Source organism: Chiloscyllium punctatum, chromosome 24 (genome assembly GCF_047496795.1).
Source record: "Chiloscyllium punctatum isolate Juve2018m chromosome 24, sChiPun1.3, whole genome shotgun sequence".
NCBI lineage: Eukaryota > Metazoa > Chordata > Chondrichthyes > Orectolobiformes > Hemiscylliidae > Chiloscyllium > Chiloscyllium punctatum.
Genome location: NC_092762.1, coordinates 66,329,344 through 66,356,440, shown reverse-complemented (window position 1 = coordinate 66,356,440; position 27,097 = coordinate 66,329,344). Strand labels below are relative to the sequence as shown.

At 40.1% G+C, this 27,097-nt stretch overlaps 1 protein-coding gene across 1 annotated transcript in view; it reads left to right on the top strand.

Annotated features, from left to right (window-relative positions):
* The window catches only part of LOC140494650 (unconventional myosin-Vb-like), a 297,411-nt gene that overhangs the window by 137,783 nt on the left and 132,531 nt on the right, over positions 1–27,097 (top strand). Inside the window, exons 2-4 of the mRNA XM_072594066.1 lie at positions 7,055–7,165; positions 19,147–19,318; positions 23,868–24,012. Coding sequence (XP_072450167.1) covers positions 7,055–7,165; positions 19,147–19,318; positions 23,868–24,012 — 428 coding nt within the window. The remainder of the gene's footprint in view (positions 1–7,054; positions 7,166–19,146; positions 19,319–23,867; positions 24,013–27,097) is intronic.

The window sequence follows — 27,097 nt, the reverse complement described above, 5'->3', positions numbered from 1 at the left end:
TACTGAGACTTTATAAAGCTCTAGTTAGGCTCCATTTGGAGTACTGTGTCCAGTTTTGGTCCTCACACCTCAGGAAGGACATACTGGCACTGGAACATCTCCGGTGGAGATTCTCACGGATGATCCCTGGAATGGTAGGTATAACATATAAGGAACGGCTGAGGATCCTGGGATTGTATTCATTGGAGTTTAGAAGATTAAGGGGAGACCTAATAGAGATGTACAAGATAATACATGGCTTGGAAAGGGTGGATACTAGGAAATTGTTTCCGTTAGGTGAGGAGACTAGGACCCGTGGAGACAGCCTTAGAATTAGAGGGGGTGAATTCAGAACAGAAATGCGGAGAATTTCTTCAGCCAGAGAGTGGTGGGCCTGTGGAATTCATTGCCGCAGAGTGCAGTGGAGGCCGGGACGCTAAATGCCTTCAAGGCAGAGATTGATAGATTCTTGTTGTCTAGAGGAATTAAGGGCTACGGGGAGAATGCGGGTAAGTGGAGTTGAAGTGCCCAGCAGCCATGATTGAATGGCGGAGTGGACTCGATGGGCTGAATGGCCTTACTTCCACTCCTATGTCTTATGGTCTTAACGGATTTGGAAGAAGTCTTTACATTTTGGAGTTTCAGATCTCAGACTAGTTCAGTTTTTTTTTGGTTTGGTATAGTCTGGGTAAATTGGCCAATCCAGTGCAGATGATTAGGCCATTTTTAAGCAGCTTAAATTATTCCTCTTAATGTTGATTTTAAAATAATTCTATGGGTGGCCCATCCACCCAGATTGAAATAATGATCCTGGAGAGATTGCAACTATTGTACGAAGATCTTCAAATTGAGCTTATTTTCTTGGGTCTTTTGAGCACTTTTTTAAATATAAAAGACTTGTGAAGCAAACTCTTTTTATATAGTGTTCAATGAAATTGGTAGGTGATTCTATGTTGTTGAAATGGCATTTTGGGTGGAGTTGGGTTTTTTAACACTACCTATTTCAGCTGTTAATGCTGCTCTAGGCACCATTGTTAATGTATTCACTGTTTATAATTTCAAGACATTGTATTAGCACAACTGTCCAATGTAATGAGACAGCAAGCTGATTTGTTACACCAATTGTATTGGAAATTTGAGCAGTAACACACTCTCTCTCTGCAATTCTGTCTGCTTTCGCCAAAGTGGGCACATGATTCTGATTCTTTAAACAAAGGGGAGTTAATTTACCACTTCTAGTGTTGGCTTCTACAATGTTGCACAGCTGCAATGAAGTTTTTTAAAAATAATTTTAAAACATCAGCATTTTAAAATATAGTATTGTTATTCAGTGGTTTATTCAAGCATGAAACAGCACAGCAATCATAACATTCTGCCAGCAGCTTTTCTTGTCAGGTTTGATGTTTGTAACTTAATTCTGATCAATTCTTCACTCTTCATTTGAAAGCATATATTTTATCTTTCACTGAGTATTTGCTTTTCACTGTATTCTCACCACCTCACTATCTGAGGCCAGTAATCTGCTGATATCTTGATGCAGCATTGTTTCATTTGTGATGTACTGTACTGCCATCACTATCTTTTATGTCAATGTTGATTTGAAGTTCTGCAATTGAACTTCTGGGAGATGTGATCGCAGTGCTTGGTATGACTTATGAAGAAATTACAAGCATGTTGTACAAGAAGTTAATCCTAAATAAATTCAAAAATAACACTGCTCTTTAGTCTGTCTTTTAGCTAGTGTGGCTCTGGGATTCTGTTGTCATGGTTACACAGCTTGCTGTTTTGTGGTGGTTGCCAAAATTGCACCCCACACCCCCACAACCTGATGAATGTTTAAAAATATGCTTAGTGATGGTCTTTGCAGTTTTGAATCTCAAGATTGTAATCTACGTCTGGAGTATATAGTTCAGTCTGACACGTGCTAGTAACTGTGTTTTCGAGAGAGACCAGCCATCTGTTACAATAAGCAAATAATTTTTGTATGTGACCAAGTATGCCTATTTTGTCACTTTTTTTATAAAGACCCTTTTGTCCTATTCTTAACTGACTCTTAACTGCCCTGTGGGCAAATTAGAGACAAGCAATAAATGCTAGTCTAGCTGGTGATGCCTTGATCCCATGAATGAATTTTCAAAAAAAAAACCGAGCTCTGCAAACTACTGTTTAAATCATTTTTTAAACTTGAGCACTACCACACGAGACCGATTTTAAGGGAAGAGCTAAATGAATGCTAATATTTTCATTCAGCACCTTTTTTTTAAACATGATATTTGCATTAACTGTTTGTCACTGAACTTGCGGTGCACTCAATACTTTTCTCACTGGGGGCTCCCTGCTGGCATGCCCTTGGGGATTGCCAATTATAATTGCTGTGTCAATCTAAAGGAAATGACTCTCTTTTCCCAAATGTGTTGTTTTCCAAAAATCGCATTGTTAGTATTGGGTAGAGAGAACTTTTTTTAAGAATGGCAATTGAATGTTTCAACGGACACACCATTGTGACCTTTTCAGGTCAGCTTTTGGACTACTTTAAGCTAGTGACTAATAAACATTCCAAATGTCAGTCTAACTGCATAAGAGTTAATAATCTTATTAAATGTCTTCAAGCTGCTGAGTTTTAAAAAATGCAATCCTTGAGGAAAATTTTAGCAATTGTGTAAATGTTGTGATGGGTAACAGATTACATGAACTATTAGGTGAAATGAATCCATTGCCCAGAAAAAAAAATCCCCAGTGGGAATATTTAAGTATGAAGAATGGAGGGGAATACACTGAGTAGGTAAAAGTTTTTTTTAGCTAGAATTACAAAAACCCAGAAGCTAAAACTAATGTGAATGGAAAGGTCAGGGTGAGTATGTAATTACATTCTGCTGTAATTGACCAAGCAACTTTGCTATATTTTTGTTTTAAAAATACTCAAATTACTAATGGGTTGTAACCTATTCTGAGCATAGTTGTACAGGACAAGCCTATTGGTTAAAAACAAATCCCACTTTCCAGCACTTGCTCCCTAGCCTTGTATGGAGGAGGTGAGGACTGCAGATGCTAGAGAGCAGAGTCTAAAAGTGTGGTGCTGGAAAAGCACAGCAGGTCAGAAAGCATACCCTGATGAAGGGCTTATGCCTGAAATGTCGATTCTCCTTCTCGGATGCTGCCTGACCTGTGCTTTTCTAGCACCACACTCTTGAACCTAGTCTTGTATGCTTTGGTACCATTCTAAAATATTTAAATATCATGAGAGTTTCTACCTCTGTTGCTCTGACAAGCAGTGACTTCCAGATTCCCAACATCTCCTGGGTGAAAACTGATTTCCCCCCTCTACTTTAAACCTCTGTCCTCTACCATTAGTCTATCCCTTGGCCATTGATCCCTTCAAGGCAGTAAGACCTCTTTTTAAACAATAAAGGAACAGGAGTAGATTGTTTTGGCCCCTCCGACCTGTTCTGCCATTTGATAGCATCATGGCTAATCTGACACTTCTTCTCTACACCCATTTCCCTGTCCTTCCTTTAACTCTTGACATCCTACTGATTTATAAAGTATCCATCTGTATCAGCCTTTTAAAATATGTATGAAGATCCTGGCTGCATGATTCTCTGTTGGAGTTTCAAAGTCACTCAGCCCTCTGACAGAAAAATTCCCTCCATATCCCAGCCTTGAACTGGTCCCACTTTTTTTTTTATTCTGAGACTGTGCCCTCTAGTCCTGCACCCTCTCATGAGGGGAAGCATCTATTGTCAATCCCCTTTAATTTTTTTTTGATGTGATCACCTCTCATTATTAACTTCGTGGAGTCGCAATCTTTAAAATCATTGCTTGTAAGAGTCTCAGAGATACTCTGACCAGAAACCGAACTGAACTCGGCACATCAACACAGCAGCTGCAAAGATCAAGTCGGAGACTAGGATAACTGCAATACGTAACGCCGTTCCTGACTCCCTAAAGACTCTGCTGCATCTCATAGTCAGAGAGAGGTACAGTACAGAAACGGATCCTTCGGTCCAACTCATCCGTGCTGACCAGATATCCCAATCCAATCTAATCCCATCTGCCAGTGCCTGGCCCATATCCCTCCAAACCCTTCCTATTCATATTCCCATCCAGATGCTTTTTAAATGTTGTAATTGTATGAGCCTCCACCACTTCCTCTGGCAGCTCATTCCATACACATACTACCCTCTGTGTGGAAAAAGCTGCCCCTTAGGTCTTACATCTTTCCCCCCTCACCCTACATCTATGCCCTCTATAGTTCTGAACTCTCCCACCCTTGGGAATAGACTTTGTCTATTTATCTTATCCATGCTCCTCATGATTTTATAAATCTCTATAAGGTCACCCCGAGCCTTCCATGCTCCAGGGAAAACAGCCCCAGCCTGTTCAGCCTCTCCCTATAGCTCAAATCCTCCAACCCTGGCAACAGCCATGTAAATCTTCCCTAAATCCTTTCAAGTTTCACAACATCTTTCTGATAGGAAGGAGACCAGAATTGCAGACAATATTCCAACAGTGGCCTAACCAATGTCCTGTATAGCCGCAACATGACTTCCCAACTCCTGTACTCAATACTCTGACCAATAGACAATAGGTGCAGGAGTAGGCCATTCTGCCCTTCAAGCCTGCACCACCATTCAATATGATCATGGCTGATCATCCTTAATCAGTATCCTATTTCCTGCCTTATCTCCATAACCCTTGATTCCACTATCCTTGAGAGCTCTATCCAACTCTTTCTTAAATGAATCCAGAGACTGGGCCTCCACTGCCCTCTGGGGCAGAGCATTCCACACAGCCACCACTCTCTGGGTGAAGAAGTTTCTCTTCATCTCTGTCCTAAATGGTCTACCCTGTATTTTTAAGCTGTGTCCTCTGGTTTGGCACTCACCCATCAGCGGAAACATGTTTCCTGCCTCCAGCATGTCCAATCCTTTAATAATCTTATGTCTCAATCAGATCCCCTCTCAGTCTTCTAAACTCGAGGGTATACAAGCCCAGTCGCTCCAGTCTTTCAGCATAAGGTAGTCCTGCCATTCCAGGAATTGACCTCGTGAATCTACGCTGCACTCCCTAAATAGCCAGAATGTCTGTCTCTTTCCTCAAATTTGGAGACCAGAGCTGCACACAATACTCACAGGTGTGGTCTCACCAGGGCCCTGTACAGCTGCAGAAGCACCTCTTTGCTTCTATACTCAATCCCTCTTGTTATGAAGGCCATGCATGCTATTAGCCTTCTTCACTACCTCCTGTACCTGCATGCTTGCCTTCATTGACTGGTGTACAAGAACACCCAGGTATCTTTGTACTACCCCTTTACCTAAATTGATTCCATTTAGGTAGTAATCTGCCTTCCTGTTCTTGCCACCAAAGTGAATAACCGTACATTTATCCACATTAAACTGCATCTGCCATGCATCTGACCACTTGCCTAACTTGTTCAGGTCACCCTGTAATCTCCTAACATCCTCCTCACATTTCACCCTGTCACCAAGTTTAGTATCATCAGCAAATTTGCTAATGTTATTGCTAATACCATCTTCTATATCATTAATATATATTGTAAAATGCTGCGGTCCCAGCACTGATCCCTGCGGTACCCCACTGGTCACTGCCTGCCTTTCCAAAATGGAGCCATTTACCACTACTCTTGGTTTCCTGTCAGCCAACCAACTTTCAATCCAAGTTAGTACTTTGCCCCAATAACATGCGCCCTAATTTTGCTCACTAAATACCAATAAAGGAAATCTTACCAAACAGGACATGGAGTGAATACCCCCCCCCCCCCCCCACCCCCACCTTTTGCCTGGATTATTACAGCTCCAACAGCACGAAGCTTGACACCATCTGAGACAAAGCAGCCTGCTTAATTGGCACCTCATCATTTCTCCCCTCACCACTGCTCAGTAGTAGCAGTACACATGACCTTCAAGGTACACTGCAGAAACTTACCAAAATTCTTAGATTACACCTTCCACAACCACATTATCTGGAAGGAAAAAGGATAGCAGGTGTATGCAGCCTTTCCATTGGAAGCCATTCCTCTGTGCACAGTGCTGTTGCTGTGGCATATCCAATGTTTCGTACACTTCCATCATAACCTCCATACCCCCCATGCTCTTTAAATTCTGTGCCTCAACCAGTAAAGGCAAGTATTCTACCTTCCACCTTAGCCACTTTATAAACCTTCCTGCTCTCTTTTTTCTTAAGGTACTGTTGAAATGCACACCAAGGTCGCTGATTCTTGGTGCTTCCCAGGGTCTTGCTGTTGATTAGTGTATTCACTAGCCTTCCTTGTCCTACCCCGTGCTTCACCTCGCAGGACAGATGCACTGACCAGCTTCAAATCTGCTTGCCATTGTACTCTAAGGCTATCCTCCTCACTATTTACCACTCCTCCAATTTATGTATCATCCACAAACTTGTTGATCAAATCTCCAATGTTGAAGTTTAAATTTTTTGTATGAACCACAAATAGCAAGTGGATCAACACTGATCTCTGTGGAACTGACTGGACATGGGTTTCCAGTCACAAGCACCCCTCCACCAATCATCCTCTGATTCTTGCTATCTGGTTAGTTCTGGAACCAATTAGTCAGATTTCCTTTAATCTCGTGGGCTCTTACCTTTTTGCTGTCAGCCTCCTGTGTGGACCTTATCAAGAGCCTTGAAGTTCATGAAGACTGTCAAATGCACAGCCCTCATCTTTACACTTGGTCATCTTTTGTACATTTATAATTGCACCCAAGAAAGGCTGTTACGTAGGTGACATTCTTCCTACATTGAGACACTTAATCTCAATTATCAGTACAATTTTTTTTTAATCTTGGTCCAAAAATTATTGCCTTTTTTTGTGTGCTTCCTTTTTGTTTAAAACCAAGGTTGAAATGTTCAGCACCTGGAGATGTTGGATTTATTGAAATAACTTGTTTTGTAATCTGGAGTATATAGTGTTGCTTTGGGGTTGGGGTGACGTTATCAGAAAGTAGTTAGTTTTCCTTCAAAGTAATATAGTTAATTAATCTTGCTGGTCAACTGCTTTCCCAATTATTACTCATGATCTTATCTACTTTTGCTTTAGTCAACCAAAGTATGGATTCCCGATTCACAGGAGGTGTGGAAGTCAGCTGAACTAACAAAAGATTTTAAGGAAGATGACCACATCCTTTATCTCAAACTGCAAGATGGAACTGTAAGTTTAAGGTGGCACAAAATAATCCCCCCATCACCATTTTACTTAAAATTTGAATTGCTGCAACAAATGTTGTAGATTTCTGTTGTTTTCTATTTATGGTGCTTGTAACATTGAATTTATTAGCGGTTTGATTGATTTGATTCTCGTTTCTTGCTCAAAACTTCTGATTTTTAAAAAAATACCAAAACACAACTACAGCTGTGCATTTTTGCTGCAATGGTTTAAATTGAGAACCTGCAGTAGGTTACAATTGAACTGTAACTCTTTTAAAGCAATGAATAGTGGGGGGCAGATAGCGATCTTTAAAGGAGTAGAAAAATAGAAAACCATTTTTTTTATTGATAACTCAAAAAGGAGTAATTTTTTGGTCTCCAAAACACATTTTGTCTTGCTTCTCTTTAGCCTTTTGCTGGCTGATTTCCTGGTTTTTGTGTTGGGTGCGCATCTTGGTGATATGTACAAGTAGCAGAAGAATAGAGTAGGAGCCTATTATGTATTATTGCAAATTAGGCCCTAAAGTTAATTAAATCAATACTTTGGCCATTTTGAAATATTTGTTAACATGTCCTTGATTATTAATGTTTCAGTTTTAGCAATGAAACAAGTAGTTATGGATACAATTTTTAATAATTATGGATTTACACAAATGTTATCCTGGTAATCACAGGGGCTTGACTAAGACACAAATAGAACAAATCGCTTTTTTAAAAAATGCCATTCGCATGATTTAAGTCTTGCATAATTCAGTTTAAAATCTCAACACCAGGTTGTAGTTCAACACGTTTATTGGACTATAACCTGGTGTTGTGATTTTTTAAAAAAAAACTTTGTCCGCTCCAGTCCAACATTGGCACCTCCACATCATAATTTAGTTTGGGGAATTTTACTTTCAAACAGCAGAATAAAAACTCCATCTCGAAATAGATAGGATCCCTTCTCGCCACTCAACTTTTCTCCAATTGTGTGCTGGAGAATTCCTTGAGCTGCTTAATGCCACAAATGCACAAGTTCTAAAGCTGAGGCTTTTTGAGAAAACAAAAGCTCAAAATCTAGAATTTTGAGAAAAGCAGAGGCTTTGATCTTAACAACTATCTTAAGCTCTTAAGACACAGGTCAGTGTAAAATATATGTAACTATTATGTGCACTGGTCTCTTCTTAAACTGATTTTAGAAACCAACCCATTAGCAACGGCCCTGCCTGCTTCCTTCGTGTGAAGGTTTTTCTTGAAAGCTAACGCTAATCAAACTTTTAGTCATCTGCTTGAATCTCTAGGTTTGGTGTCAAATTTTGTAACACTTCTGTTAAGCCCCTTGAGACATCTTATTCCAAAGGTGCTACTTAAATGGCTTTACATCTGTGTCTTATTAACTGGGAATGAGGTGAAAGGTTTGGTTTTGCACTGACAATGAAACATTGCAATCAGATGCTGGCCCAGAGTTGTGCAATTATATAAACTGAGTTTCCACTGACATGATTTTTCCATTATATAAGCTTGATAGCTGAAGTATGGGTTTTATGGACATGAAATGCATCCCGTATGCAATTCAAGGCAATTTAATGCTGTCCAATCCATGAGTGGTTTTCGATGCGGAGGTCAGATTTGTGATCACTTCTTTAAAGCTTAGCATAATGTGGTGTATTGGTCAAAAGGCAAAATTATAGTTTATTAGATTTAAAAGCTGATTTGTTCTGTGGAATTGTTACCATTCATCCGATAATTGCTACATTTTGAAAATCACTATACACTGCCCTCTGGTGGGAGGGTTTGGATTTGTGCCTGCTCAAGTAATGAGGAATGTTAAAAGCAGACATTTTGGTGCCAAATGGTTGCATTTGTCAACATTGTTGCTGTAAAAAGTTTGCATAAATCTAACCACCAAAAGTGTCCAAACTGCCATATCGTCTGATATTAATGTGCTTCATTGGCTAACGCTAGGTTGTGATACATATATTTCTAATCATGGAAATTATTATTTTGGAAATGAATCGTTGATTATGATTGAAACCTGCCATGCAAATGGCTTGGTGAAAAATAGCTCTATCTGGCCACTTCAGCTGCTTAACTTTAAAGATCTGACTCTGATTCTGTTAACTTTCTGTAAATCATTCCACCAATTTTTTTCCCAATTATATTATTCTCCAATGCATCATGTCCTTTTTTAAAAAAAGATAGGGCCAGGCTGAAATTATGAAATACTTCAAATAAAATTTCATGGTTAAATGACTATTGGGTGCAAACTGATTTTTGCATGTCCAGGGCTGGAGTAGAGAATGTTGGTACAATGGCAATGTATTGGTTTAAAAACCTCCTCCTTCTAGGCAAAAATCTCACTTTAGAACAAAAATCTCAGTATTTGTTCTGCTTCTGATAATGTACTTATTTGGTATGACTTCATGACTTCTTTTGGCATTGACTGGAATGGATCAGAAGCTAGCTTCCAGTGATGAGAAAATCAACATGTTAACTTGTAACACTTTTTTTTTTGCTTTTTTGCCTCTCGGCACCAGGGACCCAAGCTCAAGTCAGTCTTGGGTGACTCTGCAAAGTCCATGCAGATATTTACCTTGTGTCTGTGTAGGTTTCCTCCCATAGTCCAAAGATATACAGGTTAGGTGGATTGGCCATGCTAAATTCTGCCATGTGCAGGCTGGATGAGATTGGCTATGGGAAGTACAAGCTTACAAGGATAGGATGGGCTGGGGTGTAATGTTCTTCAGCGGGTTGGTGCAGCCCTGAGGGGCTGAATGGCCTCTATCTGCACACTAGGGATTCTACGATCTAACACTCTTTTTATATATCATCCAGTCTTTGTTTCTTCACATGAAGAAATGTTTGAAAAATGTGGTTAAAATTAATGACTTGATGGCACAGTGTATTTTGGCAAGATGTGGACTTTAATATGACTAGAATATTGAATTCCCTTCTATCTAGAAAATTAAGCATTTTGAGACAATTGGTTAGCTGTTGCTTGTACTTAGCAGTTAGGTGTGTGCACCCTCTTCCCATTTCTTCCCACTTCAAACACGAGGTTGAGAATTTTCCATGGTGTTGATTGTTGTACTCAGTGAGGATTCTGCTGCAGCGTGTAGCCATTCCCCTCTGGTGAATAGCTGTCATGATAAACCACACTCACTCCTCTTTAATTCCACTCTCTCATATTCACTATACCTTGTATGCAGCCACTCCTCACTTGCCATCCAGCTATGCTCTTTCTGCTGCCCTCTACTTTTACTCTCTCTAGCAGAAAAATCTGTAGGTTTTGAACTTGATTAAATATCTAAAATATTGACCCATTTGTTTTCTAGATGCCACTTCTCAAATTTCATGAACAAAAAGGAAATTGTTCAATGTCTCTTTTTTTATCTTGTGATGTTTATATGAATTGCTCAGCATATGTTGTAGCATCGACATTTTGAAGGCTTTTTAATTTCTTTCCATAGATTTTCTTTCCAGCTTTTGTGGTATCCCAGAAGTGTGTAAAATGTAGCATCTTGAGCTTTTTTCCTCATCAAGTTTTGAATTTTCTTGCGGATACTTTCAGACAATTTTGTGAAGATGAATTTCCTCAGCACCCTAACTTCAGCATCTCGCCTTCCATCTTTTGTCATTTGTCCAAAATAAAAGATGTCCACTTGGATACCATCCATTTTCAGTGGTGCTCCTCCAAGTTTCTTTGAATGGATTCCTCCCTCCTGTTATTGTTTTTTGTCCTCTTTGATTTTTAAGTTTGCCCTTATTCTAAACTTCAAGATTTTACTTGTTCTGCACCGTTTTGTGCAGGGTGTCATCTGATTCTGCAAGATGGGCTGCAAGGATTTTTTTTGCCTATCTCTGGAAATAAATCTAATTTTGAGTATACGCGAAAGTTTAATTTTAGTATCTCTCTAATTTTTACTCTAATCGAGTGCTTTTCTTTCACAGGAAAATTCTTTGTAAACATTTTTTTTTTCTCAAATCATTTACCTGAAATTATGTCCTCTCTTCACCCCATTTGCAAAGATACTTCATGTTGATTCATCTTAATTCCAACTGCTGGGTCTTTCCCTTGCACCTATAAGCATTCCTCTTTCTTTTTATCTCTAAACTCTACTTTTTTTTGTCCCTTTTTTTCTATACAAGGCAGAGTTAGAGAAAATGGGTGAGATTCTTAACGAGTACTTTGTGTTGGTATTCACAGGAGAGGGGCATGACAAATGTTGAGGTTAGGGATAGATCTTTGAATACTCTAGGTCAAGTCAGCATAAGAAAGGAGGAAGTATTGGGTATTTTTAAAAGACGTTAAGGTGTGCAAGTTCCCAGGTCCAGATGGGATCGACCCCAGGTTACTGAGGGAAGAGCCAGGAAATAGCTGGGGCTTTAACCAATCTTTGCAGCATCCTTGAACATGGGTGAGGTCCTAGAGGACTGGAGAATTGCTAATGTTGTCCCCTTGTTTAAGAAGGGTAGCAGGGATACTACCGGTAATTATAAACTGGTGAGCCTGACATCAATGGTAGGGAAGCTGCAGGAGAAGATCCTAAGGGATAGGAGCTATTCCCATTTGGAAGAAAAATGGCTTATCAGTAATGGGCAGCATGGTTTTGTGCTGGGAAGGTAATGTCTTACAAACGTAATAGAATTCTTTTGAGGTGGTGACAACGTTGATTGGGGGAAGGGCTGTAGATGTCATGGACATGGACTTTAAGGCATTTGATAGATTCCCCATAGGCTGATGGAGAAGGTGAAGGTTGCATTGGGTCCAGGGTGTTCCAGCTAGATGGATAGAGAACTGGCTGGACAACAGGAGACTATAGTGGAAGTGAGTTTCTTAAAATGGAGACCTGTGACCAGTGGTGTTCCACAGATCTGTGCTGGGATTATATATGTGTTTGTGATTATATATGAACGATTTGGAGGAAGGTATCTGTTGCCTGTTGAGCAAGTTTGCAGAAAACACAACACTGGAGTAGCAGATAGTGAAGGGGACTGTCAGAGTATAGAAAAATTTAGATTGGAGAGATGGGCAGAGAAATGGCAGATGGAGTTCAATTCAGGTAAATGCGAGGTGATGCATTTTGGAAGATCCAATTCAAGAGTGAACTGTACACTAAATGGTAAGGTCCTGGGGAAAATTGACATACAGGAGATCTGGGTGTACAGGTCCATTGTTCCCTGAAGGTGGCAATGCAGGTCAGTGAAGTGGTCAAGACGACAAACTGCATGCTTTCCTTCATCGGACAGGGTATAGAGTATGAGTTGGCAGGTCCTATTATAGTTGTATATGACTTTGGTTTGGCCCCGTTTGGAATACTGCACACTGTTCTGGTTGCCATGTCACTAAAAGAATGTGGATGCTTTGGAGAGGGTGCAGAGGAGGTTCACCAGGATGTTGACTGGAATGGAGGGTGCTAGCTATGAAGACAGGTTGAAGAGATTAGGATTTCTTTCATTAGAAAGACTGAGGTTGAGGGGGACCTGATTTGAGGTCTACAAAATCATGAGGTATAGACAGGGTGGATAGCAAGCTTTTTCCCCAGCGTAAGGGACTCAATTACTAGGGGTCACAAGTTCAAAGTGAGGGAAAAGGTTTTAGGGGAGATGTGTAAAGAACGTTTCACACACAGAGGGTGGCGGTGGCCTGCGCAGATTATAAAGGTGGATCAATAGTGTCATTTAAGATATATCTTGATGGATGTGTGAATTGGCAGGGAGCAAAGGGATACAGACCCTTAGATAGGTGACAGGTTTAGGTAGAGAATGTGGATCAGCGCAGGCTTGGAGGGTCAAAGGGCCTGTTCTTGCACGTATTTTTCTTTGTAAGGCAACTAATGGAATGATGGCCTTCATCTTTATACCCCAGCCTTTAGAAATGCAGACCCTATGCTGCAGTTATGCAAAACCCTAGTTAGAATCTGTGAGCAGATTTGTACAGCACACTTTAGGAAAGATGTTTTTCTTAACACCCTGGAGGGTGTTAAACACAGGTTTGCAATAGTGATACCTTAAACCCTGAAGTTCGGATATGAGGGACCAATTAAGCCTTATCCTCTAAATTCCAGAGAATAAATGGGTGCTCTATTTTGAGGTCTTCAGGATATTAAATGGAAAGACTAGGTTGATTTTAAAGATAAAATTTCCATTAAAGATTCTAGAACTCGGGGCATAGTCGATGAATAGGGCCAGGCCATTCAAGAGATGTTAGAAAGCAATTCTACATCCAAAGAGTAATGGAGGTTTGAGCAAGAGTTCCAAATAGTGGTCAACGCCAACTCAATTATTAAACTTTTAAATTTGAGGCGCACCTTTTTCTAATGCAGTCAGGGTATCAAAGGATATGGGCCCAAGATGAGAATATACAGTTGGAACAAATCAACCATGATCGTATTGAATGGTAGAGCAGCCTTGAGGGGTTAAATGACCTATTCACTCCTGTTCCAAAACTTAATATTTTCAGAATGTTAGTGTCCTCTACCATGAGGACTAATGTCAGGTCTTTATTCAATTACTCCTGTGCCATTTCCTGTCCTTCTCTCTCCCTCCCTCCCTCCCTCCCTTTTTTCCCCCACCCCACCCCTGCCCCCATTATTAGTTCACAGTTTAATTCTCCCAAGGGGCATTTGTTCAGTTTGGCCTCTATTCCTTTTTTATATTTTAAAGAAGCACTTCATGTCTTTTTATCATTCGGCAGTTTGCACCCAAAGTTTATTCTCACACAATCACTTCTTGATTAGAAATGTTTTTAAAAAAATAAGTTAATCTGGTTTACCACTTATTTTTGCCCCATTGTATTTTTTCCAATTTGATGCTGTCCTTGAATACTTAGGTTTAACCTGCTTGGTGTAGCCTCCTTCCTACAATCCTCATTACTAGGATATATCAGTGTGTAGTCATGAACTAATATTTTTAAATGTCTCTCCCTGCTATAAGATGTTGTGAAACTTGAAAGGGTTCATAAAAAGATGTACGAGGATGTTGCCAGGGTTGGAGGAGAGGCTGAACAGGTTGAGGCTATTTTCCCCTGGAGTATCAGAGGCTGAGGGGAGACTTTTTAAAGAGGTCTATAAAATGAGGGATATGGATAGGGTAAATAGACTGGTATTTTCCCCAGAGTAGGGGAGTCCAAAACATGGCACAGCGATTAGCACTGCTGCCTCACAGCACCAGAGACCTGGGTTCAATTCCCACCTCGGGCAACTGTCTGTGTGGAGTTTGCACATTCTCCCAGTGTCTGCGTGGGTTTCCTCCCACAGTCCAAAGATGTGCAGGTTAAGCGAATTGGCCATGCTAAATTGCCCGTCGTGTTAGATGAAGGGGTAAAATGTAGGGGAATGGGTCTGGGTGGGTTGCTCTTCGGAGGGTCGGTGTGGACTTGTTGGACCGAAGGGCCTGTTTCCACACTAAATCTAATCAGAACTAGAGGGCATAGGTTTAGGGTGTAAAGGGAAAGATAATAAAAGGGACCTAACGGGGTAACATTTGCGCACAGAATGGTTCATGTATGGAATGAGCTGTCAGAGGAAGTAGTGGAGGCTGGTACAATTGCAGCATTTCAGAGGCATCTGGATGGGTAAATGAATATGGGTTTAGAGGGATATAGGTCAAATAGGACTAGATTTATTGAGGATATCTGGTGGACATGGACAAGTTGGAATGAAGGGTCTGTTTCCATGCTGTACATCTGACTCTGTCTGCTATTGATTCTCAGCTGTCTTTTCTGTTAAATTGTTTTCCAAATTGATTCCCATTGTGCCTATCTAATTATACTTGGTTTGGAAACAATTGGATTTAAGTTTCTCACTTAAACTGCCAAATTCTTCATGCTATGATTACTGTTCACTAGAGAATCTTTTACTCCGATAATATACTAAGCATTCCCATAACTCAGGCTGATCCTTGGTTGGATCGAAAACCTTTTTTGGAAACTGTCCTGAATACTTTTTGAATACTTTCTGAATTCTTCTTTGTCTCATGCCTGCCAGATTGACTTTCCCAATCCACATGAGGATGAAAGCTTCCTTATGACTGATGTACTCTTTTCATGCTTTTTATTTTCGTGATTTTTTCTGTCCTACACTATGTAGTTCCTGCTATGGGACCTGTAGACTAGTCCCATCAGTATTTGTCTCCCTTTTTGCTATCCTACTTTAGTTTGTCTTGTATGAACAAAGCTACTTCACCACCTTTTTTTTCCTTTTAAGGATAGTATAGGATTATGAAAGGATTGGACAGTCTGGCAGGAGGAAACATATTTCCGTTGATGGGGGAGTGCCGAACCAGAGGACACAACTTAAAAATACGGGGTAGACCATTTAGGACAGAGATGAGGAGAAACTACTTCACCCAGAGAGTGGTGGCTGTGTGGAATGCTCTGCCCCAGAGGGCAGTGGAGGCCCAGTCTCTGGATTCATTTAAGAAAGAATTGGATAGAGCTCTTAAAGATAGTGGAGTCAAGGGTTATGGAGATAAGGCTGGAACAGGATACTGATTGGGAATGATCAGCCATGATCATATTGAATGGCGGTGCAGACCCGAAGGGCTGAATGGCCTATTCCTGCATCTATTGTCTATTGTCTTAAGGTTACATATCCCTGAATTTTTGATTCCAGCTTTGATCACCTTTGTAACCATGTTTTTGGAATGGCTAAGCTTCATACCCATTAATCTCTGGTGTTAGTTTGTTTATTTTGTTTCTAATACAAGTATTCAAGTGAAGAGCCATTAGTTTTATCTTTTCTGCTATATTTCCCCTTTTTTTTTTCTTTTTGGTCCCAGTTCCTGTTTTCTGTATGTACACTCACCCAGAATGGGACAGAAAAGGTAATTATCCAAATAGCTGCACTGTAATGGCGTAATTTTGTTTCATACACTTACATTTCCCTTCTTTCAAACTCTCACCAAACTACCTTCTGCAGCCTTAGTTATGCAGTTTTTGCACGGTCACAGGTCGTAGCTCTGTTCAAGTAAAGCCTGTCCCACTGGAACAGTTTCCTTCTACTTCGATAATGGTGCCAGTGCCCCATGTAAACCTAATCCTCCACCAGTTTAACTCTTTAGTTATCTGATGTCAGTTTGCTCATCGCTTAGATAGTCATTGAGATTTACTTTGGAGGTTGTGCTTTGTAAGTTTTAGCTCCTAACAACAGTTTCAAATTTTTCAACAAACCTCCTCTTCTTTTTCTGGCCATGTCAGTGTTCTTTAGTGACACAACTGGTTCTCTTTCACTCCTCCTCCCACCCCCCCACACCCCCACCCCCCACACCTATTCGAAGTTTCTCAAGTCCTGAGGAGATGTCCTTACCATGGCACAAGGCAAACAACACAGACTGACTTGTCCTCATGACTGCAGAGGACTGTATCTATTCCTCTAATTATACAGCCACCTACTATTACTGCTTTCTAATTTTTCTGGCTTACTATGTAATGGTCAGTTCGCTACTTCTCCCAGAAGCCTCTAAACTTACCCACATAGCTTGGAAGAATTTTGATTGCTATAATTGTCTAGTTACAAAGCTCATCAAATGTGACTATCTGGATCTCTATCTGCAGTCACAAGGATTCCCTTCTCCCAGGCTAACAGTGTATTACTTACTTACCTACCTACCTAGGGGTGTGACTGCCTCCTGGACAGTGTCCAAGTAAGATCCCTCCTTCCCTTTAGTGCAATATATGCTGCTTGGACTCTAATTCCTTGACTCTGATCTTATGATCCTTGACCTACAAACACTTGCTAAGTTATTTGCTCAGGATCATTTGTGGTGTGAAGCAGTAATACATTCCCCACCCTGCCAACTCTATTGCATCTGATTTAAAATGTATTTACTGATCATTCTAGATTCCCTATTCATGACACTTCATGTAATTTAAAATTACAACACCATATCAACCTATATTTATTTTGAAGAGAAAGCTTAGACCTAAACAATGAGTGCTTTATTAAAAAATTAAACTCTAGATATTCATTCTTCTTGTCAATCAATTGTTTTCTCTGCACTCATCACCTTCTGTCACTCTGGTCTCACTGCAGGTTGGCCTCTCGATCTGTGCCTTTTTATCCTCCTCATCTCTCACCCTGGTGACCACTTGCAGGAAACCTTGTGTGAAGCTCCACTTTTCACCGCTGAGTCAGATGTCTAGCCTTTATCTCGCCCAGCTGCCCTTCATGTGACCTTGACCACCTTCCTTACATTGTTTACTGATATCTCTTCCCTTTCCAGCCACAAGTGTGGTGCTGGAAAAGCACAGCTGGTCAGGCAGCATCAGAGGAGCAGGAGAGTCGACATTTTGGCTATAAGCCGCCCTTCAGGAATGGAGGGGGTGGGAGAGAAAGGGGGCTGAGAGATGAATCACTTATCTCAGCTTCTCCCATACCCCTTTTCCTGATGAAGGGTTTATGCCCAAAATATCAACTTTCCTGCTCCTCTGATCCTGCCTGACCTGCTGTATTTATCCAGCACTTTTTTGACTCTGGCCTCCAGCATCTCCTACTCATTTTGAGGTCACCAGTGGAGGGGCCAGATATTCCTACTAATATGTTCCCATACTGTGAGCTAGGACCGCTGCTTGTAATACCATATAGGGGAATCTTCCTTTAACAAGAGTTCCTACGTGGTATACACTGAATATTTGGGGGCATTCACATGAAAAATGTTTCTGTTTGGTGCATTTGCCTTCATTGGTCAAAGCATTGAGTATAGGAGTTGGGATGTTGTTACAGCTGTACAGGACATGGGTGAGACCACTTTTGGAATGCAGTGTTCAATTCTGGTTGCCCTCCTACTTGAGAGGGTGCAGGAAAGATTTGCAAGGATCTTGGTAGATTTGAAATATAGGGAGATGCTAAATAGGCTGGGGAATTTTTCCCCTGGAGTATTGGAGGTTGGGGGGTGACCTTCTAGGTCTATAAAATTATGCACGGATAGGGTAAACAGACAAGTCTGTCCCCTGAAGTGGGGAGTCCAAAACTAGAGAGCATAAGTTTAAGGTGAGAGGGGAAAGATTTTAAAGGACATGAGGGTAACCTTTGCATGTATGGAATGAGCTGCCAGAGGAAGTGGTGAAACTGGTATAATTACAGCATTTTTAAAAGGCACCTGGATGAGTATATGAATATAAAGGGTTTAGTGATCTGTTCCAAATGCTAATAAATGGGCCTAGGTCAGATTGGGATTTTTGACTGGTGCAGATGAGTTGGACTGAAGGATGCCTTTCCGTGCTCCAGACTATGACTATAATTACCTGGATACCTGGTGCTTATATCTTTTTTTACCTTACAGCCAGGCCCCCTTCCAGGTATATTTGCTTGGAAAGTAGGTGGTGCTTCTAAAACTGTATTTTTTTTCTTTGAGACTTTAAATAGAAAAAACAACCATCCAGTTTCAAAGGTAAGTAAGTTTGCAACTGAGATTGGAAGGCAAAAACTTATGGGGTCACTGAAAATATTTGAAACCATCTTAAAAAGAACTACAACTATCAAAGCTCAGTTGGTACAGGCAGCCTAATGGAGGCAGTGGCTAGGTCCAGAAGCTTAACTTATGAATATGTCATTGTTGCAGACATTTCTGATGCTTGATGATATTGGATCCATACATTCCAGGCCACCACCAGTAAAGTTGGAGATTTTGCAGATGTATCACGTGTGTCTACTCTTTTAATGCATAACTTATACTTTATGACTAACTGAACTTTGTCTAATAATGTTTTAACTTGGGTAGGTACTGTTGGCTAAAATGGTGTCTACTGTTTGCTCAGTTTGACACTTGCTAAAAATTGTTTTAAACAATTTTGTGGTTTAATTCAGTGACTGAAATGTAAATTTCTTTAAAATTGCTGTTCTCGACCAAGCTGATAACTTCTCAAAATGCTGACAATTGAGTTTGTTTACTGCCCATGAACAGCCCTACAATCATTGGAAATAAGGATTAAGTTAGAGAAATGCTAGCAAAGAATCTTGTACGGAAAGTCTAGTATGTGGTCTAATGACTTTTGTTTTGCTGTAGAATATAGAGTATCGCATTAACAAAAAAACAGAAGAATTGCCATATCTGCGGAACCCTGACATTTTAATGGGTGAAAATGACTTGACTTCACTCAGTTACCTACACGAACCTGCAGTGCTTCACAACTTAAAAGTGAGGTTTTTAGAGTTCAACAACATTTATACATATTGTGGTAAGTTTCCTTTCACAGCAACTGTTAAAATGTGCTTATAAAATTTTTACTTTTTGAAAGCAAATTGGCCATCTCTTTTATTTATATTAAAAAATCCGCTGTTATTACTTCCCTGCCTTTGGTCAATGGCCTGCCTCCCTCTTCAATCTGGAATTTTGTTTACTTCCCAATGTTCTAGCTGAGTTTAAGACCGTAAGAAATAGGAACCGGATTAGGCCATTCAGCCCCTCCTAGCCTGCTTCACCACTCAACTGTATCATGGCTGGTCTACTTTCCAGCACTTTCTCCACCATCCTTGATCCCGTACTGATCAAGAATCTATCCATGTCATGCTCAAATATACACCAGGATTCTGCCCCACAGTTCTCTGACAGAGTTCCAGTTTCACTCATCCTCCTCAGTCTTAAATTGCCTCCTTTTTTTTTTTAATTCTGGGACTAAGCCTGCTGGTCCTAGACTTTGCCAGGAGGGGAAACATCCTCCTAGCACTTACCCTGACAAGTCCCATAAGAATCCCATATGTAACAACGAGATCACTTCTCATTCTTCTACTCTTTAGTGAGTAGAGTACCAACCTGTTTAATCTTTCCTCAAAAGACAATCCCTCCCCATATGTGGAATTGGCTTAGTGAATCTCCTCTGAGCTGCCTCCAATGAAGACCTTATCTTTTTAAACAAGGGGACTAAACTGCGCTCCACTCTTCTGATGTGGTCTCATCAACAGCTTGTACAGTTACAGTAAGATCTTCCTAATTTTGTCTAATGCCCTTGAAATAAGGGTGTTTACAGTTCTTGGTCTATTCTGTAAGAGATCATTTTGCAGTATTACTCCTATTGCTTCATTTTAGGTTTTCTTAATTATCCTTAACTTGAGTAATTGACTCTTTCTCCCTTCCTAAGGGATTGTTGACATGTGTTGGATACTGTTTGTGACTGCAGGAGGTCCTCCACAATATGATACATCTTACTCAAATATATGCATGATTCAAGTTATCTTCATCCTGCCTTGGAGGCAACAAGTTAATTTTGATAAGCAGTTTTTTAAAGCCTACAGAAATGGCAGAACCAATGAAAGGATCCTTGTACATTATTTTTAAGGAGCTTTCTAATATTACAAACTGATCCTGTGTTCTTGAGGCATTTCATGATAATTCTCTACATCTTGATTGCTTGATCTTTTTTGATCAAGATGATTGCTAAAATATAATCACTTTGTTGCATAGAACTATAACTATGTTGATTATTAGAATTATTTGCTTCAGCTTCCATCATGATTCTATATTTTGGTTAATTTACTACTATTTGGAAAAGAAATAGATATGATGCTTGGTCCAGTGGGAACATATCTCCCCCCCCCCCCCCCCCCCCCCGGTCAAGATAACACTGGTTCACTCCAAAACCTGATGATGTGTAATCTACACTGAGGTATTTTGGATAAGACATTAAAAATAATAACCTATAGCAATGCTCTACAGACCACTTTCCTGTCACCACTTCCACAAGCCCATGTCAACACTACCAAAATTGTTGAACATACTTTTGCATGTAAAACAGCCACTGTCATTGATTTTAATGAATGACCTTTTAAAGAGATTTGGGATGATAGAGCTAATGTGTGAATTTAATTCTACCATTTCCACGAGTCAGTCTTCCATCACCACAACCACTGCTTTAAAAACAATGCCAACTTGCTGTTAACGTCTTTGTAAAGCAGAGAGCTGCCTATGGTTTGGGTTTGATAAAAGACGGCAGAAAATTCATGGGAGCAAAGAACCTTTACCAAATAATAAGATTTAGGACTTAAACCCTTTTTGAGCTAAAAGGTTCCATTGACTTGAAAGTCAAAAAGGTTGTGCATGAGGTCAGAGCAACAGAATGAAAGGACTTGGGAGCCTTTTGAAGGAGATGGGCATTGTGAAGATGTTCAAAATGAACTGGGCAAAGCCATGGAAGAATTTGAAGATGGAGGCTTTAATGCATTGGAAAACCATTCTCATTTGCGACATTAAGCACTGTGCAATACATCTGTAAATTAGTGCACAAGCTTTGGCAAACGTCAGCACAACTATAGCAAAAATACAGACTTAAAGGCAAGTTATTTTGAAGTTTTGTTAGAGCAAATGAGAAACTACTTTCACTGGTGATAGGGCTGTTAATTAGAAAAGACCTGAGTTAATTGGTTTAAAAAAAAATCAAAAGCTAGATAAGATTATTTTACTTATTGCAGTGAGATATAAGCTGCCTGAAAGTGTCATGGAAGTAAATTCACTAAGAACTTTTGAAAGGTAATTGGATATCTACTTGAAAAAGAAGCATGTGGAACCAGAGGGGGGAAAAAAGGAAGTGGGAATAATTTTTTTAAAAAAAAGCTTTTTTTTTGTAGTGCTGTTACAAACTTAATGAGCTAATAGCTTTTATGTGCTGCATGTTAATGCCTTTTACCCTTTTATGTCCTGATATGCTGACTTGTCCTATATAGTCAAGTTTGAGGTTTTTTCTCTCCTGATATGACGGTATGCATTAAATCAGCCTGGTAAAACTTTGCACACATCCATTCCCAGATCATCCATCCATGAGTAAGGAAACTAAAACTGCAGAATTCTCTGCTCCAGGTATGTTTTCACGGAGGTCCACAGAATTGCAACATTATCTGTGCTCCTATACTTGAATCTTCTCTTTAATGAAGGCCAACATCCCATTCTTTGCCTTCACTGGCTGCTGCACTTACATGTTTACAGCATGGTATATGAGGACCCTCCTCATTGCACCCTCTCCCTTTTCCAATCTATCACTGTTCTGGTAATTTGCATTCCTGTTTCTGCTACCAAAGTGGATAACCTCCCATTTATCCACACTATATATTTCATTTGCTCACTCATTGTCCAAACCACACTGAAGCATGGAATCTTACGTACCTCAAGAGTCACTGGCTGCCACTAGAAGACCTGTTTATGCCTGCTGTTTCCTGTCTACCAACTGGTTCCTAATTCATGTCCGTATACCGCCCATAATCCATTCACTTTCATATTACATGCTAATTTCTTACATGGGTCCTTACAAAAGCCTTGTGAACGTAAGTAAATCATATCCCCTGGTTCTCCTTTATCAATTCTACTAGTTACATCCTGAAAATATTCCATTAGAGTTGTTAAGCATGACTTCCCTCTTGTAAATCATCTGATTATGCCACTCTCTTTCAAAGTTATCTGCTGTTAAATCTTTAATAATGACTAGTATTTTCCCTATTATATTTTCGGGCTCATCGGTCAAAATTGCCTGTTTTCTCACTCCCTCTTTTTAAACAGTGGGGCTACATTGGCTTTCCAAACAATAGGAACTAATCCAGAGCCTTTAAATATTGAAACATAACCACCAATGTATCCACTGTTTCTAGGCCAGTACCTTAAGCACTTGAGTGTAAATTTATCGGGCCCTGGGATTTCCACTTCAATACAATAAATTTCTCCATCCAACGATGACTTATCAGTACGGAGTGGGGGGAGAGGAGAAGCAGAGATAGAGAATGTTATCTATGCATTTTCTCAATGTCAACAAAACCAAAGTAGATTATGAACTTCAGGAAGAAAGGAGGATGACATGCCCCTACCTACAGCAATGGAGCTGAGGGGGTTGAGAGCATCAAGATTCTAGGAGTGACAACCAACAATCTCCCCTGGTCCTCCTGCGTGGATGCAACAGTCAAGAAGGCATGATGCCTCTTTGTGCTCAGGCACCTTTTTTAAAGTTGGCATGTCCATATGCAACTTTTAAAAGCACCGTAGAAAGCATTCTATTTGGGTGCATCACAGCTTGCTATGGCAACTGCGCTGCCCAAGGCCTTAAACGACCCAGAAAACTTTGAGCAGACCATTGTTCAAGCCAACTTCACATCCATTGACTCCATCTGCATTTCTCATTGCCATGGAAAGCCAGCCAATGTCAAAGGGCCCCTCCCCTCACTCTGGTTATAATCTCTTCCAACCTCTTCCATTAGGCAGAAGATACAAAAGCTTAGGTACGTGTGCCAACAAGTTCAAGAACAGCTTCTTTCCTGCTGAGACTGCTGAATGGACCCCTCAAATTTTAAACCTAATGTTGATCTTGCTTTATGCACCTTCTGTACAGCCATAACATTGTATGTCTTGCTCTATTTAATTGCCCTATGATCTGTATATCCTTGTGTGCTGTTACCTTCTGTATGGCACATAATACAAGAGTTTTGACTGTATGTAGGTGCATGTGACAACACTAAATCCATTTTTTTCCTTCAGCTCCTGCCCTTCACTGTGTTCCTTGACATTTTGTTTTCTCTTGGGATTTTGTCTTTAGGGAGAACACTGAGCCAAAATATGTATTTAATTAGTCCAATGTCTTTGTTCCCCATTTATAAATTCCCCTGTTTCTGACAGTGGGAAACATTATGCATTGGTACACGTCAAATCTTGAAACTGATTTGTAAATGTATTAAATAATACAATGATAAAATTACTTTATAATTTTAAATAGCTTGAATTCTTAAATTGCTTAACACCTTGAACCTTTTTTGTAGGTATTGTTCTTGTTGCTGTAAACCCATATGAACAGCTCCCTCTTTATGGAGATGATGTAATTTATGCTTATAGTGGACAGAATGTGGGTGATATGGATCCCCATATCTTTGCTGTTGCTGAGGAAGCATACAAGCAGTTGGCTAGGTGAGTACATGGGATCGCGATCCTAATACACCGCTTTGAAAAGCTGTTGAGTATGGACTTTTTTAAATATCAAAATAGCATCCAATTGAATATCAAAGAAACATCTGGTCTGTCTCTCTAAGGAATGTTCAGTATGAACTTTACTGGTCTTTCAGTCTGGATAATCTCAAAGGCTGAACAAAAAAGGCAAGAGGTAGGGATTAAGAATTGACTAAGTTGGCTCTTGTGTTGAATGGCTAGCAACTGAATTATTTGCAAAGGGGCATAAACTGATATCTAAGTATTGAACAATGACTTGCATTTAAGTAGTTTTTTTTAAACATGGTCATGGTGGCTTAATGCTAGAAAACTGAAATTAGTGGCAACCTTAAAGAGGCAGAGGTTGAGGAGTTTTGCTGGAGGAATTTGTGGGAGTTAAGTTGAAGGTACAACTATTAATGGTGGGACAAAGAGGGGGTGCTGCTGGCACAGTGTGGATAACCCACTCCAGTGACTGGAGTTGTGATTCTTGCACTTCTCATCCTGGACATATGGCTTCTCCTCCCACCCAGCCTCTTCTCAGATCTCCTAGGTCTGTACTTAACACATCAATGTGTTTCGTTGATGGATGTTGGAAATGAACATTGACCCAAAAAGGGGGAGTAGGTGAATTGGAAACTTGAATTCTTTCTCTTTTTTTTTGAAGGAAGAGGGAGTTTCAAGAAGCAGGACCTGGGGAAACAAGAGTACAGAATACATGAGTAGACAAAATGGGAGGAATGACACCTTTTTTTTTTTACAGGTAGCATGAAACAAGGCAATTGGTGGATCCTGGATGGTGTCAAACTTTGTGTTGTTGAAGCTGCAGTCATTTGGAGAAGAGCAGACTTCCATCACCACTGCTGATTTGTCTTCTAGGTGGTGGATAGCTTTTGGAGAGTCAGGAGCAGTTACTTGGTGCAGAATTCCAATCTGACCTGCCCTTCCAGTCACAGTACTTATTTGCCTGGTCCAGTTTAGTTTCTTTTAAACAGCAAATCCTCTTGGATGTTGGTAATAGCTGAACATCTATTTTTCAAGAAAATCTTCTACGTTTAAAGCATAAGCTGCTCTTCAAGTTGGGTATAAGGGGGTGCTGTAGCTGATGGCTCTTGACATTAGTTTTGTGTAGCTGGCATTATGTAGTGACATAGGAATTAGAAATGGGAGGTGGCAGTTCAGCTCTTTGCAATTTAGCGTGATCATGCCTGACCTTATCCTGGTCTCAACTCGACTTTCCTACCTTCCCCTTATTGCCCTTTTATCCAGCTTTTCATCAAAACTTACCCCTTTTTTATTTCCTGAATCTGATTTTCTGCCTCCACTGAACTCTGGGGTAATTTCCACAGATTATTGTCCCTCAGTGAAGTAGGTTCCCCTTATCTCCATTTTGAATCTACCTCCTCTCACTCTATATCTAAGACCCATTCTCTAACAAGGGGGGGAACATCTGTTCAACATCCACCTTTTTTATCAAACCCCTTTAGCATAACATGTACCTCCAGTCAAATTCAACCCCCCTCCTCCCACCACTTTCTAAAATCCAGTGAGTATGAGCCCAAGCTATTCAACCACTCCTCGTACAATAGAACGATTGTCTGGAATCAACCTTGTGAACCTCCTCTGAACTGCCTTCATTGCCACCACATCCTTCCTCAAGTAAGGAGCTCAAAACTGGACAGTGTTCCAGAGTAGAGTGTGGTGCTGGAAAACCACAGCAGGTTAGGCAGCATCTGTGGAGCAGGAGAATTGACGTTTCAGGCATAAGCCCTTCCTTCAGGAAAGATTAAGGGCTTATGCCTGAAACATAGATTCTCTTGCTCCTCTGCTGCCTGACTTGCTGTGCTTTTCCAGCATCACACTCTTCGACTCTGATCTCCAGCATCTGCAGTCCTCACCTTTTCTCAGCAATGTTCCAGGTTTAGTCTCACTAATGCCTTGTATAATTGGATCGACACCTCCTTACTTTTATAATCCAGTCCTTTTGCAATAAATACCAGGATTTCATTTGCCTGACTTTATTTCATTTACACCTGCATACCCCACTTATGCAGTTCATGCACAAAAACACCCACATCCCTCAGCGCTGATGCACTTTGAATCTGCTTCCCATTTAAATAACAATTTTCCCCTTTTTCTGTCCCCTGGCCAAAATGACCACCTTGCTGCACATATCCCATCTAAGCTCCATCTGCCAGATTTCCCCTACTTCCTCAATGCAAGGTTATCTGATGAAGTTTGCTACATTAATTCAATATATGGAGTTGCTTTGGAAAAAAAAATCATGTAATATTTGAAATTCTATTGTAATCAAACTGGTCTGCTTGTCCATCCTGATACTGGTCTAACACTTGCTGTGCATAGTAAAACAATGGTCAACTATAATGCCTTCAAACTAATCTGTTGTACATGTACCTCATGTTTTCCCAAGCGCTTTTTGAGCTTTTTCTGTTATGTAATAAATGGATACTTCATTCAATGACTGCAGGATAACTATTTCTTGTGCAATATACGATACTGACAGTGTTGTGCCTGGAGATTTAAAAGCCATATTCTTTCAAGAATACTGGATATTGTTTTCATTACTGTCAAGGCACTGAGCTTCAGTTTGCATTAATGCTAACCAAATGAGCTTATGTATTTGTCTTGCTATATTAGATGAATTGGGAAATATGTAGGTATGTTAATTTGTGTAGTTCAGGGAAAACAAGTCAAGTTTATTTTAATGTTACTTAACTGAAATATTGAATATGGGACTGTTTTAACGATGACTGTATTGAAGGTTTCTAGATCACCGGTCTCTCCTTTCGCAAGAAACCAAAACACTCCTCTTATCCTATAAACTTGAAAAGTTACTGTCAAGACAACTTTACTTTGCTATCTTTATTGGATGCATGCACAACTCAGAAGTAATTTGCACCAAGTATTTTTGTTAAATGTGCTCAACAAAAGCTATGCAAATAAAGTTGCTGAACAGAGATTAATTCTTTTTTAACTGTATCTCTTATCTCTGAATGACTTTCATTGCCTTGTGTTGCATTGTTTTTTCAATTTGATGTTGCACACG